We start from the raw sequence: 20,743 nt of genomic DNA, 5'->3' as shown, positions 1-20,743 counted from the left end.
ATCTGAAGATTACCCTGATCAGGGGCGGTGGTCGCTGGGGGGTCTGCCAAGAGCATGATCTGTAGTCATTGGCAAAGTGGAAGGATTAGACCTTGGGTCAGCTTGATTGTCTGGTATTAGGCATCCTCAAAGATAGTTTTAGTATAGTGCAGCAGCAGGTACTGGAACCATTAATGGGACGATGTTCCCGCTTGTGTGGTACTGCCTCTCTATGATGAGTCTTGCTTGTGTTGCAGACTTCAGGGAAGTGTGTTCAGTTGTGAACCGACTATTCAGTGGAGGTATGCAGATGCAACTTAAACTCTGATGTGAATAAACTTTACCAGGTTTTGTAGGTGTTGGGGGGGGGGGGGGTTGGTACAATGGCATGGGGGACCTGATGTATTATCTTTTTGTTCAGTTGACCAGGCACTTGGATCCACTGCCGCCAGGCTACTTCTACAACGGTTATCACTATGTCAACATCTTCGGGGAGAAAAGAAACTGCCATCCCAGTATCCTTTTCATATAAGTGTTCATGGAAGCTGCTGTGGCTTGATGACTGTAGGTGTTCGATACTACAACAACTAAAACAAACTGGGTAAATGTAATCATCTGCTTTACAGACTAGAAACACATCAGATGCGTCAGTGAAAAGGCATGAAAAACTGCTACAAATTAATGGATAAATGTGATGAATCTTCTTAGCGTGACGACAGGACTTGCACTGTTAGTGTTGCTGGTGCTCATGCTGCTGTCTTCCTTACACTGCTGTAACTGCAGACATGGATGAGTTTATCAAAGAGTACATCGCTGAGGCCAACAGAGAGATCGAACTATTCAACCATCAGCTGGAGCTGCAGGGACAGCCTGACCTGTTTGATCCATGAAATAATCTGTGTGTATGTCCTCGGCCTCCATCTGTCCTATTTAACTCTTAAAATTGGAACCGCTGTGGGAGGGGCAGGGAGGGCACGGGGGTAATGTAGTGTGTACTCAGCTGAAATGGTCAATGTCTGTTCACACCACATGCCTCAGCAGAAACTGCTGCTGGCAAAGGTTCATTCACTGTCTTCAAATGACGTGACATCACCCATCAAACGCCACTTCCGTCATGTGTTTGCCTCACCTCCTACTGCAACACCTCTGACTGTACAGTGAAGGCACCACCTGAAAGTGGCAAATGCAATTCAAGAGACATTTGTCAACAGTTGAGGGATCCTCGCAACTGCTCACAGATCTGAAACATAATGCAGCACACCACTCCGACTTTAAACTAACGTGATTGCACCACTAAGTCTGAGAGCTATGAGACTTGCAAAATTGAAGGGAATTTCCATCCGCGCACTCCTACAGCTTGTGCGTTTCTGTTTATCACAGTTGGCAAATTAATGCCTCTATTTCTGGACAGGCATGGATAGCTGTGTGATTCTGGTGGGCTCCCTGGTGGGGTTTCTCAAGAATTGTCGTCACCCAATCCGTGGACCACCTGTTAGCTTGTCTGCGTGCCACGCTGCAGCAGAGGGAGCGCTTGGCCACAGAGCTGTAAACACTGGGCAGCCTGTTGGTTGCAGACAACAGATGAATGATGCCATTAATCACATAGCTATATGCCACCCCAGTGCTTTATTTTAAGACTCCTAAAGAGAATCTAATGAAAGTGCAATTAAGCAGACTTCACTCCCAGCAGCATGATCTCAAAGTTATATAACAGCTGAGGCTGCCAAGAATTTCGTGGAATCACTGCAGTTACACCAAAATCCTTTCCTTAGGAACTCCATTCTGTATGCTGCTGTTAAACGTTGAGAAACCAGATACCAGACAATACAAACGGGTGACAAATTAAAGGAAAAACACGATGGGAAGGGTCTCTTCCAAGATGAGTATGCCCCCATCCCTAGCGGTCAGCGGTTTGATGACAGTGATGTGAATCATACGCAGTGGCCTTTGCAGTTACCACACCTCTAACCAAGCAAATGCCTCCTTGGGGAGTTTTCGCACTGTTAGCGCTTTACGCCACCATTATCAAAGCTCCAAGTGAGGGAAGATCTTTTTAAAGCATGATTGTCACTCCAACATGTCCCACAACCTCAAATAATGAAGCTTTCACACTCCCCGTGTGTATCATGTAGCCTTCTATCAATCACACTCTGCTTCTGCTCTGACATCAGTATAAAGCAAGAAGCACCAGACTCTGCAGCGCAAAATGGTTGCTAGAGTCCCATTTGCAAGCTCGCTTTGTCAAGAGTTTCCTTTTTGCAACAAGTCGACGCAACAGTTACCATGACTGTAAACTCAGGCCAACGCTTTCCTAACCATTAGCAAGAGCACTGTTTAGTTTGGGTCAAGTTGAGGCACAAAAAACAAATGTATTGGTTGAGGGAAAGATCACGGTTGGGTTTAAAATACCCTTGTCTGTCAAGGTCACGCACGGCCAGTCGACACGCTGCCTGGAGCTGCTGTTTCATAATGACGTGAATAGTTTATTATTAACTCTAATTAACAGCCTTCTGCATGTCATACAGACACACACTTCACACAGCATCATCAGACCGTTAAGGGCCAAGACAATTCAGGCTGGTACAGAACCTCAGTACTTCAATGGCACCGTCTGAATTGCTTTACACTATCGAGTATCAAAAGATGCCTTTTCATTCAATACCAAATGTCAATACCGGAGAAGTAAATCTCTAAGGTTTATGTTGTTCAGACAATTTAAATAGAAAAATATCAATGTGCCAAAACGTAAAAGTTAAGAGTTGAAGCATAAATCACTCCACACCATGTTTGGTTTATATTTTCATATGTAGAGTGTGTGAAAATGCCAAGGAGCTAAAAACTAAAACCAAAGATTCGTAATGCTTAATGGCATTTTCATTTCATTAAAGCTGACTTTAATCTGTATTGAAAAAAATATTGTTCAAGAAGCAGATAAAAAGTCAGATTAAAAGTAATCGGCAAAAGTCCTGATGTAAAAAACTTTTAACAATACCCAGCAGTGACAGTTCATCAGTGTTTGACGATCTGGGGTGAGAACAGCCTGTTCCTTCCCTCCAGTAGTTCCACAGTATCTATTACCGTTTCCCCACTGTACACACCGGCATACACACAGGTTCTTCAAAACTGGGTAAGCCAACTTTAAAAAGTTGATTTTTTTCCCCTCTTATCGTTGCACATAGACAAGGAGTTGCCAATTGTTTTCTATTCTGGTGCATCGTTCAGTGTCGAGAATGGAGCTGATGCATTGGAAAGGTGTCAGAAAGGTTTGGTCTCTTGTGCTGCTCAACTAGAAAGCAGCAGGGACTCTTTGGTTGGTTACTAATTTGTATTTTTTGCTGCAGTCTTGTTTTTCAAACCAAACTTTGACTGAAGGATGTTTGCGCAGGGCATGAACGCCGATGGGTTGAATAGATGACGAGTCACAGAAGTTCCCCGAGGAGGCACCAAGCTCTCTTCGCCTCCATGCATGTTGTTGATGGTGGCATTTCCTAAAGTTATGTTTCACATCACTGTCGATGGGGGCTGGAGTAAGTAAACACCCGAGTCAACCGCAGAGTCATTTGATTCAGGAGTGAGTCCTGATTAAACCTGTTCACATTGAAGACTGAAGTCAGATGTTATCAGGCTGTCTTGCCAGTGAGAACAGAGTGTTGGATCACCAGTGGAGGTGTTTTGTCCTTGTGTTTGTCACTCTTTAGATATTAAGGTTAGCCTCACCGCAAACAGGTGTGCATCACTCATTTGACAATGTTGGTCTTTTGTTAAATGTGGAAACATTCCAATGCTTTTTTTTGGGTAAAATCTTATGAATCACTTGGATTGGTGAGGATCAGGGGAGGTGACATAATCTGGGGAAAAGATTACTGTCTGGTTAGATTTCGCTAACATGGGTACAGCCTTTAGAGAAGGCCGAGCTTTGTGCCACGTGTGAGATGTCGATGAGAAAAGTTCTGTCCCATCAGTAGGCTACTATTTGCTTGTGTCACACTGATGTTCTATGCATGTCTTCCTCTCATCAGGGTTCCTACACAGGAAATGTGCTTCACAGATATCAGCATTTACTATGGAAAACACAAGTTGTCATGTCACCAAACAGACTTCCAAAGTAAAAGCATGTGTCTAATCCAGAGGCTGAGGATGTGTAGGGACCCTGCTACAATCTTTGGAGATTTAATGGCTTTCATTCATAATGGGGTCAGCAGTGTAACATGCAGACTAATTAACAATCTTTAGTGCTTGTGAATTTGTCTTGGTGAATTAATGCTGAGTATTAGCACAAGGAAATGTGCACACACTCTCTGTCTGTCAAGGCTGTCAACACAGCCGGTGAAATTGAAAGCATAAATCATTTCAGCTGGCAGACAAGTGTGATATAAATGTTATTTTCCTCCAGATGACCTGAGCGTCTCGGTGCGGATTGAAATAATCCTGAGCCTGAACTCCTCCTGACACTGCTGGCCTCATACTCTCTGTAGTCTTCTTTGATCTGAACAAGCCATACGGCGTGATGCTAGATGTGCCACTGTCTTTTAGAAGAATATTAGCACATAGCGTAGTATGCCTCTAACGTGTAGAACCCTGGCATGTTCCAGACAGCCAGCAGAAGACGGTCGACGAGGAGGGGGGAAGACGACCGCTTAGTTAGTCCTGTTATTAACTCCTCCTTTACTCTATGAAAGAAGTGCAATTGTACCGTGTGTTTTTATATATTTCTACTTACACGACTCTCAAATAGCTCTTTAAGGACAAAGCCGGGCAATCAAATGTGCTGCTAGAGTCTCTGTCTCTCCCAGCCTGTTTGTCATCTGCTGTGCTTGTAGCTCACATGAAGGGTCTTAAGTGAAGCAAAACGAGATACCACTTGAACCGCTGCTTATGAATTCTGCGATAAACCAAAATGCAAAGAGATTACGGGGCTCTTTTAAAAGTATGGCAGCATAATATGTAACTTAAATCCTTTGTTGACAAAATGCTAACTCTAATTTAAGGCCCCGGTTTAGTGTTTCGTAGATGCACTCTCAAAGCTGTCTGTTTTGAGCGACAGTTGCTGTCATTATGTCGTTATGTAATACTGCAGAGAGTTACCTTGATTGACAGGGAAAATGGCTGTGTTGGACTGTTGTATGGAACCCAGAAGGCGCCACAACTTTGCAACCTGCTTCACTTGTCAAAGAGCAGCAGAACTGAACCCTTAATTGGCTAAGAGATAAGAAGGTAGTCCTTAAAGAGTGGAGGGTTATGTAAGATGTGTGTGATATTTAAATCAATTTACCACTAATAGATACGCAAATATATACGACATATGATGACTCCTACAAGTATGTCTACACTATTTTGCATGTGTTGAGATATCATGTGAGTATGATTCCTCGTATATTTTAAAAATGCCTTTCACCAGACTGGTACAACAAAGAGAAAACTGCATTTATTTTACATATCTGCTAAGAATTTGAATTACCTCGAAATGAGAAATAGTATTTTTGTAAGACTGTGAATTGAACATTCTAGATGCAAATGTCTCCTCTCACACAAGCTAAAAAGCAGATGCAATTTCCTTTTTGTCACGCACACACAGACACACAAAAACAAGTCAAAGAGAATCTGATGGGTTGTGAGACGTCAGGTTTCTCTGATCCAGCAGTGCCTTGGCTACAGCTAAGAAAAGCAGCAGTTAGAGCTGCATTCAGAGCTCCGTCTCCCCCCTGTCACAGGGGGGAGTAGGTGTTGTCAGGCGAGGATCCGTCCTTCAGCAGTGTTGGTGAAAGGAATCCATGGAGTCGTTCTCTAAAGCAATGTGTTTTTACTAAGCCCGAGAGTGAAGCAGGCAAGGTCACACAGGGGGAAGGCGCTGGAGGGCTCAGGACAATTCAGGCAAACTTAGCAAAAAAAAAGATGTTGGCTATGGGCTGAATAGTGCCGGCGCCTTCAGCTTGATTGACAGTTGCACATTCTTACTTATTTTGTTTTTTATGTCTCTGTGACAGTCAAAGTCGTTATGTTTTAGGACCGTCCGTCAGTCTCATTCTCATGAACAATATCTCAGGTACGCCTCGAGGGAATTCCTTCAAATTTGGCACAAACGTCCACTGGGACTCGAGGATGAATTGGAGGAATTTTGGAAATCAAGGTCAAGGTCACCGTGACTTCATGTGTACGCAATATCTGTCTCATCCTTCTTAACCCAACATCTTAGCAAAGACTTGAGGGAGTTTCTTCAAATTTGGCACAAACGTCCACTGGGACTCGAGGATGAACTGTAAAGATTTTGGTTCTCAAGATCATTGTCATAAGCACATGTCGGGGGGGGCGCGCGTGTCCAAAAGGCAGTCACTGTAAAAGCAATATGTCATCAGAGAAAGCGCTCAGAGAGGAAGTACCCCCACCAAGGAGGCCACGTGGATACGGAATGGAGTATCAGCATCCGTTCATGGGTTTTCTTCTCAACCGCCAAAACTTGGGTCTTTGTGATCATGAGATCATGATCCCCACTGTCCCTGCAAGCTTAGCACTTATCTCTAATTTAGACATCGCCTCAATCAATTTCATCAAAATATACAAAGTCTTTCAGATCCTTGAACTTTGACATTGAAAATACAGCTTAAGATCCCATCAACATGACTTCTGGAAGCCAAAACATTTGTCCAGGTTGTTTGGAGTTTGATGGAAATTCGTCTCGGACAGAAAAATACCTCTAGTAGTGCCATCCAACATTTGCGCCCAAAGTTGAATCCCTCGTTACTTCCATTATGAGCTGTTGTTCCACTAAATCTCATCAAATCCTGCCAACAAACGTACACGCCGGTGATCACATGAACTCCTTGGCGGAGGATAAAAGAGCAGTTGAGACAGTCTTTTGCCGATCACAGTAAAGACAGGTGAAGCGAGGATTTGGTTGGTGACTAAATTTTGGTGACCCCACCCTACTTATTGCACACTGGGGGGGGCCCAAAGAGCCCTCCTCAAGCCTCTCTGTGTGACTGCCACGCCGCTCTTTGGCTGACCGAGCACCCTGGTGTCTTCATCCTGCTTGTGAAGGCAAGCCATTTTGTAGCTGAAGTTATGGGACAAAAACAAAGTTTGGTGTTAATTGGTTTTTCTAAGGTGGGGGGGGGGGATGATGTTCTGGTGATGTGACAGGCTGTTGTTAGTTTCTACTTTTGAAGATTGGCTCCAGCGTTCAAAAGGGCCAGCGAAGTGGAATGTATGCACTTCTCGAGGAAGTTGATATTTTTATGTGATTTATGCTTATTGGAGACTTGGAAATGAATTTTTAATTGACCAAATAGTTCTCAGGCCTCAGGGGATTATTGATGCTAATTTTTTTTTTTTTTGGGCTGTTCTGTCCTAGCAAGGTTTAAAGGGAATCACAGGCCCGTCACCCCTCAGACAGCGAGAGGAATTTTGCTCAGGTATTATTTCCGTACCTGAGATTACACACATGCCCTATCAAATTCAAGTGTTATGAAAGAAGATGGGGGTGAAATTGTGGTTAATATCTTCTGTCTGTGGTCACATACTGGCTGTCTGCCACGTAGATTGGGGGGGAGGGGGTGTTATTCATGTCAAGGAACAGCAGTGATTCGAGTTTGATGTCACCGTGGCAGAATTAGATCTGGGGGGAAAAAAGCGAAAGGGCTCATTTCTTGTCCCCTGTTAGCAGGCCGTCTAAAGCGGAAGAGAACAGAACTTCTCATTGTCTATTTTCTTAAGAGGGACAACTTCTAAGGGGCCAAACTGACTTCCACGTCGTTCACAGAAGGTGAGCCAAACCCAACTGCGTTTGCACAAAACTACTGTAACTTCTGTTTTTTCCTGTGACTGATGCTTTTATAATCTAACTGTCTAACTGTATTTATTGCGCCACATCATTAATTAAAATATTTATATGGGTGATCTGCGTTTGCTCATTTCTCACTTAAAATAACATCTAGTTATTCAAATGTCGCTTCCAGACATTCCACTCGTCGACTTTGCCTTGTTCAGCTGCTCAAACACTTGCAGCTTTTATCTTTCAACGCTTGTATCGATTTTATTTATCGATTCTTGATCAATGTTCTGTGTGGAAAAAGTAAAACCACACAGGTTGAAAATGACAGCTGTGATGTTTTATTAGTTGTCGGTAAACACTGTCGAATGCGTTCCAAACATTCTTATTTCTTAAATTGACAAGAATTTATTGATTAAAAACAAACAGAAAACTTCTGCGACAGGCGCGTCGGATGAGTCATCCACTGGTAGATCAACTAAGTAACCAAAAAGGAGGAAAAGTATCCTGCACACTGTCTAAACTTGCTGAGGTTTTATTAAATATGTTACAAACCTTTCAGGACTGTGACACACACTAATGGTGGTCACAGTACAGTACCGAAACGTTTGTTATATATATTTAATAAAACCTATAGCAAGTTTAGACGGAGGTGGTGCTGTCGTCAGCACTGTGGCCCCCAGCAAGAAGGTTGTGGGTGGAGCCCCGGCTCCATCACGGGGTCTTTCTGGGTGAGTCTCCATGTTCTCCCTGTTCCTGCTGGGTTCTCTCTGGTACTCCAGCTTCCTCCACAGTCCAAAGACATCAAGAGGGGACCAGGTTAATCCAGACTCTAAATTGACCGTAGGTGTGACTGGGAGAGCCAATGGTTGTCTGTCTATATGTGCTGGCCCTGCCATGGACTGGTGACCCGTCCAGGGGGAAGGCTGCTGGGATAGGCTCCACCCCCACCACCCTCAACAGAATAATAGGTAGGAAATGGAGGGATGGAAGCTGAGACAGTGTGCAGGATACTTCCTTTATAAGAATTTATTGATCCCTCGTGATTCTGCGTATGGGTCGGATACATGGATATCAATTCCCTTCACTTACTGGTTCCTGATCGCTTTTCACTGTCGATGAAAGAGGCCGTTGGGGACTAAATGGGTCTGCTGCTCACATCTGAAATGTTAAAATAACTTCCATCCCTGCACATGGAGAGAGTAGTGATGGAAGTTATTTTAACATCTGAACGGTTAGAATAACTTCCATCACTACTCTCTCCATGTGTGGCAGACCTGAAGACCAACCAGAGATTCAGCACCACGTGGAAAGTTTGGATCTCCTAAACGTTGGTGTTTATTACAGTTGTAAAGGTTCGGTGAGCTCTTCATAATGGGAGCATGTAATGGCCCCTCCCATGTGCAATTCTATCTCGTAATTTGCTGCAGATATTTTTGGGTTGATGATAGTTACAAAGATTTGAATAATAGAAACATATTTCCATTTTTGACCACTTGAGAATTAGTTCACTCAAAAATACTGCATGAAGACGCCGACGCCGTGACGCAGGCTGAAGAGAAACTTTGGAGATGGTTTTTTGTGGACAGCATCTGTAAAGTGCTGGGAAATGTTAAAAAAAAAAAAAGCTTCAAAAGTGCTTCAATTGGATTTAAGATATCAGCTGCCACACATGCCGCCAGTTCAGCAAAGCAGTAGATTTGCCACTTGGTGAGAAAACCTCAGAGAGCCTGCAGCAGTAAGACACAGCGCTCTGCTGTGAGGACTTGTCGAGGCAGACTTAACCGAGGAAGTGTGTACAAAGTGTGTGTGTGTGTGTGAACGCTCATGTGAGTGTGTTTTGTGACTCAGATTTTAACTGTTAAAGAGCAGCTGAAATAGTGCTGACAGAATGTGACGAATTCAGCCCTGCATAGCAACGCTTCAGTCCTCCATTTCCTGGTGTGTGTTTGTGTGTGTGTGTGTGTGTGCGCGCGAGTGAGTGAGTGTGTTTGAAAGAAAGGAAAACAGAGTCTGCGTGTCTGTCCTTGTATTGTTGCCAGGCAGATACAGTCCTCCACATGGCTAACCTCTGACATCAGCGTTTCCTCGCCTCTCTCCTGCCACCACCGAGCTGCCAGTTTTTCCCCAGCAACTCAAGGCAGGACCCCCACCCACCCACCCACCCACCCACACACTCAGCACACTTAAAAACACACTTGTGCCATTTAACTTCAAACATTAGCCACCCTTCTTCTCCTCACCACCCCTCCATTGTATTTTTACTGAGGCAGTGAGCTGAGGCTATTTGTGGCTTATTATGACAGCCACATGAAAACATTCATCACTCTCGCTGGCGTCTGCCAAAGCCTGCCGAGCAGCCCGGGTCACAGCACCAACGCTGCCTTGGATTTGTTCAAATTTAACAAACAAGACTGTCGCCGGTAGAAAGGGAGGTGTCACCAGCCTTGACCCTAAACTGTCCCCGGGGTGTCCTTGGATTCACGCTGGGGTTCTGAAGTGAGTTGTGGACGATTATGTAATTCGTGCAGAACAGCAGCGCTAGTGATTACTTTTTTATCTTGTGATCACAAGTTAATTATTACATTATCTTGAGAGAATTAAGCTCGCTTTCTCAAGATAATGAGGTAATTATTGATAAACTGTGAATATTTTCCATAATTATTGTATTATATAGGGTTCAGACATCAGGGACCCTGGAGAAGTCATGTCTGCTTCACAGATACTTGAATCTTGAGTCTGTGGTTCCCTCAAGTCTGACGACCAAGAATCTCTTGATGAAAACTGTCACTTCACTGCGTTCATGTCGCGTCGGACCAAGTCCTTCCTCACTCCTTGTATGAATTTCTGCTCATCTTTTTAAGGCTAAACAGACATTTAAAATCATGCGCACTCATAAATATTTACCTCGAAATCATGAAAATGTGAATGGACCATAATTTTATTTAGATTATGCAAACGCAAGACCTCACATTCAATTTCTGCTCGTGTTCAGCCTTGATGGCAGCAAACCAAGATGTTAGATTTTCATCTTGACGAGTTCTGAAGCCCTCGTGGGCTCGTGCTGGTGCGGCGTTCCTGCCCCAGACACTCAAGGTTGCGTGTGCTATCTTACGAGGAAGCAACCTTTCGTTTTCTTGAGACAAAAAAAACAAAACAAATTAACCTGATTATAAGAGAAACTGAGCTTAGCTGTTTCACTAACACAATAATCTTGCCATTTTGATTTTTGTTTTGGCCTCCGCAGCCTCAGAGTATTCGCACTACAATTCAATGGTAGAAAATTTGTGTTGTCTGGGTCAAGCAGGTCAAGGGCGGTGGGCGTGTAGCGGGCAGGGAGAGGCCAATAATTCCTTTCAAAGAGATCCGTCCACTTTGTTGCAGAGCAAAACTAAACAGCTGCAGCTCCGTCTTAAGTGAGACGGCTGAATCTGCCTGATTGTTGTTGCACAAATTCACTGCAGAGAGGAAATGAAGCAGAATAAAATGCAGGCCAGTCTTGATCCAACACCAGCGTGGAGTTGAACGACACCTGGCCCTCATCCCAAAGTTCACATTCCGAAAGATTTCTGAACTAAAAGTAAACGACAATCAATGTTGGCAGAAGGCTGCTGAGGATCTTGGGATTGGGGAGGAAAGTCATTGAGATGTACGTTTTCACAGTAAATGTTTAATTCCCATCGTTTTATAAAGCAGATTTACTTTCTTTAAAACACAATATTTACAAACAAATGCAGTCATGAAGTAATGATGTGATGATCACCGTGATCTAATAATCCCAGAGAATTACCAGGCAGGGAGTTTTTGTCATATTCATTAAGTTGCCACAGTCTCAGGATTCTGACTGTCTGTATCAGAACCTGCGTCTGCAGTGGTTCAGATGGCTTCCCTTCAGCTCTTCTACAGCCTGGTTGATTTCACGCCTCCCTCTCCAGCTGGTTGATGTCAAAGGTCATTAGGACAGCCATGTCAGGGGACTCCCCCGAGGAGGCTGCCAGTTTCAGCTGATGGAGACTGTTCCCGCTGAAAACCTCCCCTTCCCAGACCCTGCTCTTATTCAGTTTTAGATCAGTTCGTGTTTCTCCCACCACGCTCACCCTCTGGGCCCCAGGGACCCTCACCCTGAAGCGGACCCAGGAGAGGGGCTCCAGCAGGCCCACGCGGGGCTCAAAGAGCACGCAGCCTTTCCTCCAGGCTGAGTAGACACAGGGGAACGGAGGCCCTGGCTGGTCGCAGCTATTCCTCAGAACAAAGTCACACATGGGGTTGAAATTTCCACCAGGGGCGGTCTTAGCATACAGGCCCAGCCGATAGACCCCTGCCTCAGGTAGGCTCACGCTCACCGTCACCTTGCTGTCTGTGTATGTGCAGAAGAGGTGGCGTGAGAGCGGGCCAGCTGCTGGTTTGCGCTCCTCTCTGCTGATCACTGTGTGCAGCTCGAGCTCCCGCTGGTTGTGGAAGGTGATGTTGCACTTGCCCTGCTGTGTGTTCACCAGCGCCGTTGTATGGCTGAATTTGGACAGGCCCGCCTCCAGCGTGCGGGTCCCCGGACCACAAGCTGAGCCGAGGTTTGGAGGGAACAGCTCATCGGGACTCATCACCTTTACTTTGCAATGCAACAAGAAGTTTGCTGCATTTTGGAACTTGACCTCTGTTTTCTCATAGTCCCGCACAAAGACTGAGAGGCGGTAGAAGCCACGCAGCGGGCAGAGGATGTGGCAGGTCAGGAGGTCCGGTTGAATCTGAGTCGCCAGGCAGCGCTTGGCCACAGAAGCTTCCAGCTCAGGATGAACCAGTTCACAAAGCACCATCAGCGGTCTGGATGTCTTCAGTGCCAACTCAAAGATGGCGTCGTCCACCTCAGCAGCCTCGCTGCCCTGACTGCTCCCGGTAATCCCCAGAGAGCCTGCAACTGGCTGCAGACCCCAGGACAGGAAGGGGTTCTCTGGGATCTCCTCCATGGCCCTGGGGTTCAGGCACTCCACTGTGAAGGAGCAGACCCAAATCAGAGGGTTGGTAGAGGTCTCAGGTCTGGCAAACACCTTCACATCGTATGTGCCGCTGGCAGGAGGCAGCAGCTGCAGATTCATGCTGCGGTGAGAGACGGTCAGGAGACCGAAGGAGGAGTTACTGGACTCCCTCTGCTCTGAAGCCCCACAGTGGAGGAGGTCCTGGTGCTGCGTGATCTCGTAGGCAAAAGTCACAGGCCTGGAGAAGCCCAGGGACACGTTGGCCTCACCGTCATCTACGGAGGAAATCACCAGTGAATCTTCGAAGGAAAGCAACACTCAACTTCGTAAGAGAAGTTACAAAAATGTTCACACTTCTTTAACAAAATCCATCATCAAACCCGCCGTTATTGGACCCCTCTGTTTTTTTCATAATAATTTATCAGATAGTTTTCTAGAAATTGATGAAAAAGGTGAGAATTGTCCTATTTCACAATGTTAGACAGTGTTTGAAAATCCTGGATCTGCCCCCAAAAACTGATGTCTTCCTCCTTGGCCCACAAACCATCCGCCCAGCAGGAGTCTAAATCGTTTTTTCTGTAATCTTGCTAACAGTCAGAGAGAGAGAGCAACAACAATATCACCTCTGATATATAAAATAAGATGGAGACTGACCAAAAGTTGTGACAGGGTATTTAAGAACACAAGGTTAATGCATCTGCAGTCTTCTGAGGAACAAGTAAACGGACCTGTGACGATGTAGAAGTGACGAGGCTGAAGGAGCCGCAGCCCGATGCTGAAGAAGGCCGAGGTCTTGAAGACCCTCCGCTCAAACTCCTCCAGGCTGATGGGTGTTTCTAGGAGCTGCCACTTCTCCTCATCGGGGAAGTGGGAATCGATGAACTCCTCGGGCTCCGTTAGGAAATAGAAATCATCAAACCTTGGAGGTAACAGACGGAGAGCCGACTGGCGTGAGGGCTGAACCAAACAGAAGTACTACGGTGCCGAGGAGCGTTCATGGGATGTAGAGAACTTTGAGTTCGTGTGAGTTTGGTCAAAGAGAACTAGACTTAAAACCCTTTTTTCAGGTTTTGTCAAATAAAACTAGGATATTATTAACATTAATCAAATGACTAAAATGTAACTTGAGTCTCACACTCAAACTCAGCTGCTCAAAAACCTGAAGGAAAACATGACAACCACAGAGAAATCGTCATCCACTACGAGACGAAAAAGTCACGAGTTCCCTTGGACTACAACCAGCAAAAGTTACATTAACGTTGTTTTTTCTTTGTTTGGTTTTTAGATTAGTGAACTTAAAAAACAAAAACAAGGAGGGACTCTTGACTCAGGAGAAAGATCCCATTCAAAAGACAGAAAGCTCCTCCTCCTGTCTCCCGCCAGGACGACAATCAGCGCTGGATGGTGAATGTGGTGGAATCGTTCTGGAGGTCTTTTTCAAACCTTTTGACGAAGCTCTCGTGTTCCATGTCGACTCGTCCCGCTCCCCAACAGGCATCCATTAAGAACCACTGCCCCCCCAGGAGCACGGCGTTCCACAGGTGGTCCGATTTCACATTCTTGAGGCTCTGGCCCTGGCGGTACCCGAGGCCTTTACTGTGGCCCGGCACCTCCTGGCATTCGATGCCCACCTCTCTGCGATTACAAACCAAACACAACACGCTCACTGCAATTTGTTCTGTGCTGTGTCTTTAATCTCCAGTGTCAGCTTTAAATTCAGCGCACATTTTTACACTGAAAATGTGGAACTTGAACTCTGAATGGATCAAGGATACGGGGAGCAGCTCAGCGCCGAATGAATGAATGGATGGATGGGTGAGTGAATGAATGGGTGGGTAGGGGACTCGGAATAGAAAGAACTCTCGCTGTGTTTGAGTGGCGTACAGTTGAATGAAGTTCTAAATGGAGATTCGCTGCAATGTGGCGCATGAATCATCTTGTGCTGTATGTTGTTCATGTTGTGATTGTATTGAAATTCAACGAAGAGAAAAATGAAAATCTCAATGAGGCAGAAGCACGGTAAACATCTCTGCAGCATTCTGGCTGATGGGTACCTCGCCGAGGCAGTGCAATGTTAGTATTCTTGCTAACAAACATAGCTTTGTACTTTTGGAGCACATGAACTGTTTTATCTACGGTCTTATGTGCTTTCTTTTGTGCCTGAAATTGTGGGTCATGGGTGCCTTGCATACTTTGAACTGCTTACCTGCTGGTACAAATAAAGGAACCTGAACCTGAACCTGACCGGCAGGCACTTGGAGACTAAAAAGCTCAGACTTGTTTAAAAAAAAAAAAAGAAGAAGAAGAAGAAGAAATTTTTTTTTTCATTTTTCTGCTGCGCCATTCTTCCTTGGCTCATGTCAGCCTCATTGTTTTCATAATTCTGCTAACAAACAAAAAGCTCCACTCATAGCGTAGGAGCGAGGGTGACCTTATTTTGAGAGCTGAAAACCAGGCCTTGGCCCGGCAATGAGAAACTCAAATGATACTCAAAGTTTACTCAGAGATGCCTTATAATTGCAATATATTTAAAGTATGCCTTCTCTGTATGAATAGAAAATTGTTATATTACAAAAAAAACCAAAACAGGACAGCCAGGATATGAAAAGAGGACTTGTCCTGGGAAAAGAGGACGTTAGGTCACGTTAATTTTGGGTTCCAACGAGGGTCACCTAACGTCCTTTTTCAGCATCTTTTAGCTTCCTTGCTTTCCTGGTGCACAAACTACTCTAACCTCTTTTTTTCTAAACTTCCACTGCTTCATTCCCAGTACCGGGAGACACAAGAGGTTATCAGCTAGCAGGTGAGCATTATACAGGAAGTCAGAATAAATTCATGAGATGCTAATTCCTCAGTTTTAGTTGCAGCCAAATCACAAATGCTAATGTAGCTTTAAGCTTTAGCGCAGCACGTGTGTTACTGGGGAATGACTCTTACATATCTACTGTCTACAAGTTAGCAGGGAGCTAACCAGAAGTAGCCACCTCCACCGTAGCCTGCTGTGCACCAGCAGTTATTGTTTTGGTTGTTAAATGTTGGATGAATTGTTTTAAGCGTAAAACAAACTCCGTGAAACTGTTTTACAGTGAGAATTGGATCAATTTAGTCTGAATACCCTTGGAAAGTCAAGAAGATCCTCACGAATATTATTGTTGTATTCACATTCAAGTTAGCAAGCTAACTTCTGGTTAGCATACAGGTCCCAAGGATTAGGCTCAGAGAACGCCACGGTCTTTGGTATGCAGGGAGATTTCCTTGTTGCTAATGAGTAACAAATTTGGCCAAGGGTTGAATGTAAGGTGAATTTATATGAAAATATGATGCACTAAAGTGCAGTATATAGTTTTAATGTAACTAGAAGATGGTTTGGAAGTTCCGTAGCTTCTAATATTATTATGTGAGAGAGCAATTGGTGGGAAATACCAACTCAAATGGAGGTGGACTGGCTCTGTCCTTGTCCAACGCTGCACCAAGTTTGGTGAAATTTGGCCTCATGTTGTTTGTGTAATCCTGCTGACGGACAGCCAACCGCCACAGAAAACATGACCTTCTCAGATGGCCCCCTCTTGGGGGAGGTAATAATAGAGGTAATCTGTGCAAGAACCTGACAGCTTAATCTAGACTCATGTAGCTGAAACACATTCAGGTTTTTCTCTGCAGTAAACAGGAGATTATTTATCTGTTTGATGTTTGTAAAATATCGACTGGTGTCGATAACACAGTGCAGCTGTTCAGTTAGAATAGAATTACTAACATGGTTCCTTGTTGTCAACACGAATGATCAGTCATGCTACCTGCACATCTCCATGCAGAGGTTGGAGTAGCCGCAGCAGACTCCTCGACCGGCTGCGATCACTTCCTCCGGGGAGCACAGCTTCTCTGAGCGGCCGAGGTACCCGCTGACATCATACTCTGGGAACACATTGGCACTGTCTTTTGTTTGTTCTTTTTTTTTCCAGGACCCAGATTGTATAACTTAAAGCAGGTAGAGTTGTGTCAAGTACCCACCAATGTTGTGACAAAGCCAGACCCAGATGGCACGAAGTTTCTCCACCTCGTTCCGGGCCCCCTGTGTGATGCTCTGTGCTATCATCTTCACATCAAACACGCACTTCTCCTTCAGCTGCAACACACACGTACAGATGTGCAGTGTTATATTCACGAGTCCTCTTTAAACCTACGTGCATAACAACTACTGCCGTTATCAATAATTTCAAAGACACCCTACTTTCCAGCAGCTGTGGTTCTATTAAACCAGGTGAAAGCCACGTTCATGTTATCCTCGACAGAGAATACACCTTCAACTTCCCAGAGGGTATAAAGCATTTGTGATGAAAATATAGAACAGGCGCAGAATGACATCAAGCTCAACAATAATTGACATCATCCTCAATGACGTCAGAGCACATCTTGTGATGACACTTGATTTTGAGGGCTGATGTTGGTGTAAATACTGGGGAGAAGAAAAAAAAATCTAATCAGCCATTATTTTTTTCATGATTCCTCAAACATACAAATCAAAAACAAATAAAAATATCATCACTTAATGTCCAAAATGGTATCAGTAAATAATACCAAGCACCGTTTTATGAATTACATTCTGTAAAACAAAAGATAGCGATACATCTGTGATGGCCAATGTTATCAAGAAGACCAACAAGTTGGTCTGGATCTACTGTTCTCTAGTTTCCACCCTCCCTGCTGTCACTTGTCTTTGGTTGAGTTTGAATCTGCTGCAGACGCGTCTGTCTGGTCAGCCTCACGTGCCCTGGTCCTGTAGAACAGCCTTCCTGGGGCTTGAGTGTAGACGTCGGTGACGTGCGCACCAATGTGAGTCACTGTTAAGGTTTAACTCTGACAAGAGGATGGCATCTGAATGCTCTCTCACCTCTGCTCCTGCCCTGATGGCATGAGAATCCACCCTGTGGAAAACCTCGGAGTTGCTGAAGAGGTCTTTTCGACGCCTCCTCTTCCCCGCTGACCCTGGGCTCACCCTCTGGCCAGGGTCTGCTTTTGGCTTCAGGTGCCTCAGTTCCTCTGCCTCCTTCCTCACCGCACTCTTCTTCACCACGGTGATGTTTCTGGCCGCACTCTCACACGACAACTGCCTTTTTGCTGCAGGACGCTGATCCTCATTCTCCACTGTAAGTTTCTCAAAAACACTCCGCCTGGAGAGCACAGCACTGTTGGAGGCATCAGTGCAGACTGGGACCTGGGGGGCCACAAGACCTCCCCCAGGAGCAGCCTTTGGACTCCTCTCTTTGCAGACTAAAGCTCCTACAACTGTAGCAGGGCTTGTCTGGCTTAAGAGAGGCTTCTCCTGAAGATCACGCAGCTCCCGGGCCTTCACCTGTTCACTCTCCCGTTGGGTCACCTCATCTTGCTGGGACAGACGTGCACCGCAGGAGAAGGGGAAGGAGAACTTCTGGATTCCAACCTCGGCTGACATTATGCTGAGATCATGTTGTCCTACCAGAGAAATAGCAAATCATTCCTTAAAACAGTATTTCCCCTGCACATGCCACTAGGACACAAAGGACTGGATACTCCATACGTTACATTCGGTGTGGGACAATGATGAATTGGCAATTGCATCATTTCTATTTGTGACCATTAATGATTGGAAAGGTTGGATTCATTAGTCACCGTCACTGCTTGCAGCACAAAGGAAGTCGTATCGTTCGCCAGATTACTATGACCTTAAAACTTCCTGTACCTGACGAACATGCACATTGATGTCCTCAAAATCAGCAACATGTATGACCTTTAAAGGAACACACCAACCTTTTGGGAAATATGCATGTTCTCCATCCTCCCAAGAGCCAAACAGGAGGATAAATCCTCTTCTCTCCCGTGTGCTGCACGAGGGAGCTGAGCTAGTTAGCTTAGCATAATGAATAGAAGTGGATGGGAAATGGTAGCATACCTACAGCAAAAGCCATTAAATGTTTTTGCATTCATTCATATTTCTAGCGTTGTGTATAACATTTTGTCAAGTAAAACACCATTTAGAATTAAAAGATTTTAGTATCCGACTCATAAGCAGAACTACCTCCTCGACTGGGTGCAGTGAACAAAACATTCGTGGACGACGAGAAGAGCGACTGCTGCTTCTAACCATGGCCGTCTTTCCTGCTGGACAAACCAAGACCCTGAACCTGAATTATTTGATGGCTTTAAAAAGAGGTATGCTAACACTTCCCATCCACTACTATTTATTGTGCAAAGCTAACTCGCAGTCGGCTGGTTTCTGCTCCCTGAAGCACGCACGGAATAGCACTACCCAAAAAGTCGTTCCTAAAACACGAGCGCTGGTAGTTTGACTGAAACATCATCACCTGATAGGAGAACGTGACTGAAACAGCAGTTAGCGGGACCAGCCGTCCTTCTATCAGATGACCCAGGCTCAAGACCTGCCTTGGCAGCCGCTTTAAGTGCCCTTCAGCATGTCACTTTCACCTCTGTGGGAACAGCGCTGCAGCTGACCCTGACCTTCCTCGAGTGCAACTGAAGTCCCACAGGGTATCAAACAAGTCACTCATGCAATCTCCCTGCTAATAGAATGTGTGATCGCCGTTAGAATACGATTTACCTGCTAAATACAAGATCAAGCATAAACTCTACCCTACTTTATCTCTGGAATACTGCTTCTTCATTACTGCAAAATGTTGAGTGACATCAGACTGAAAAAGAACGCAGCTTAACCTGTCTTTAAATTATCATAACACCCCCCCACCCCCCAAAAAATTAATCAAAGCTTTTACTCACCCTGAGAGGACTGTAAATGTCTGCTGTTTGCTTTCTGGACGGTGTCACACAGAGATGTTTCCTCTGTGTGCTCTCGTGGTCCCTGGTCATTGGGGGGAGGCTTATATAGTCTCCCTGTGGCCTGCCAGGACAGGCCCCAGAATACCAGGCCTAAAAATACTACAAAGCAGTTAAGACTAGCCAATCGTGTAAGCCCCAACTGAGGAGTGTGACGTCTGAGCGTGTGTGTGCGTGCATGCATGTTTGTGTGTTTTGTGCATACAATAAATACACAATGCAACCTATGTGTGGTCCTGAGTGAACGTGAATGAGTGTGTGTGCGCACATGTGGCGTGAATGTTTCAATGGGGGGGGCTGCAGGTGGTGGCATTCGTGAGTGAGCACATGTTGGGGCAACAGAGGGGTCAATGTAAAGTTGTCAGTTCAAAGAAAACGACAGAGGAGTGTATGGATGGGGGGCAGGGGGCACTGGATGATGGCCATGTCAGCATCCAACACAGGGCCGACATGCGTGGTGACATGAGCCCGCGGCAGAACTATTTACCAGGGCTCCTGCCTGCAACCTGACAGAATCAGACTCCCTGGACTGGTCCCTCTGCCGTGATCTCCCTCATGAGTTCACTTTTCTAGCCTCTGCATGGTGGCGGAGTTTCAGTTGGTATCGAACGTTTTCGCCTCTAAATCCTTGCGTGTATGTGACAAAGAATGTCTTGATATTTTATGCCCACATTTGAATCGGAGAAAGTTGTGAAATATTCATTTTCTGCAATGCTGTAATGAAATTTGAAAGGGTGAATCAGGGTGCCCTAAGGTGTTGTAGCTAACGTCACCTAGCTGTGTTCATCTGCAGGCTCCTGTAAACGATGCATCCTACCAGCGATGGGTTCACGTAGGAATACCCCCCCCCCCCCCCGTGTCAGAGAAATACGACTTGTAAACTTGTGAATCAAATCTGTACATGCGATCTATAAACTGCTCTCTGATGCATAATCCGTGCGCATTTAATGAGCTCCCAGTTCTAAATCTCTTGACCATGGATTTGTAATCTGTGCATGCAGCCTGCAAAAAATGGGCGTAATGATCGAGAATCCAAGTTACGAACTCTTGGGGGGACTTGTGTCCTTAATTATCTCATGCCAAACCCCCAGCTAGGGGTTAGCTATTATCGAGCTTTAATGGCATAGAATGTGTATCTGTGCGGGGGCAGTCTAACGTCTGGTAACAGCAGTCACACTCCATGATCTCAAGGTTTTTGTCCTCC

General features: G+C 45.2%; 2 protein-coding genes across 2 annotated transcripts in view; one reads left to right on the top strand and one right to left on the bottom strand.

The window, feature by feature from the left end:
• The window catches only part of dnaaf9 (dynein axonemal assembly factor 9), a 32,855-nt gene extending 24,985 nt beyond the window's left edge, over window positions 1-7,870 (top strand). The window contains exons 36-37 of the mRNA XM_086182282.1: window positions 401-494; window positions 763-7,870. Coding sequence (XP_086038408.1) covers window positions 401-494; window positions 763-869 — 201 coding nt within the window. The 3' untranslated portion in view covers window positions 870-7,870. The remainder of the gene's footprint in view (window positions 1-400; window positions 495-762) is intronic.
• Window positions 7,871-11,287: 3,417 nt separating this feature from the next.
• On the bottom strand, window positions 11,288-19,564 carry ky (kyphoscoliosis peptidase). The gene is made up of 7 exons (XM_086182642.1): window positions 19,483-19,564; window positions 17,603-18,183; window positions 16,723-16,837; window positions 16,509-16,626; window positions 14,158-14,349; window positions 13,443-13,633; window positions 11,288-12,989 (listed from the first exon to the last, which is right to left on the bottom strand). Exons 2-7 carry the CDS (start codon window positions 18,161-18,163, stop codon window positions 11,662-11,664), a joined length of 2,505 nt encoding a protein of 834 aa, XP_086038768.1. The 5' UTR covers window positions 18,164-18,183; window positions 19,483-19,564; the 3' UTR covers window positions 11,288-11,661.
• Between the last annotated feature and the right edge of the window lie 1,179 nt (window positions 19,565-20,743).

Source organism: Aulostomus chinensis, chromosome 17, assembly GCF_037954235.1.
Source record: "Aulostomus chinensis isolate RoL2024-O1b breed Wild chromosome 17, RoL_Achi_v1.0, whole genome shotgun sequence".
In the NCBI taxonomy this organism is placed as follows: domain Eukaryota; kingdom Metazoa; phylum Chordata; class Actinopteri; order Syngnathiformes; family Aulostomidae; genus Aulostomus; species Aulostomus chinensis.
This window is presented reverse-complemented; position numbering and strand designations above follow the sequence as displayed.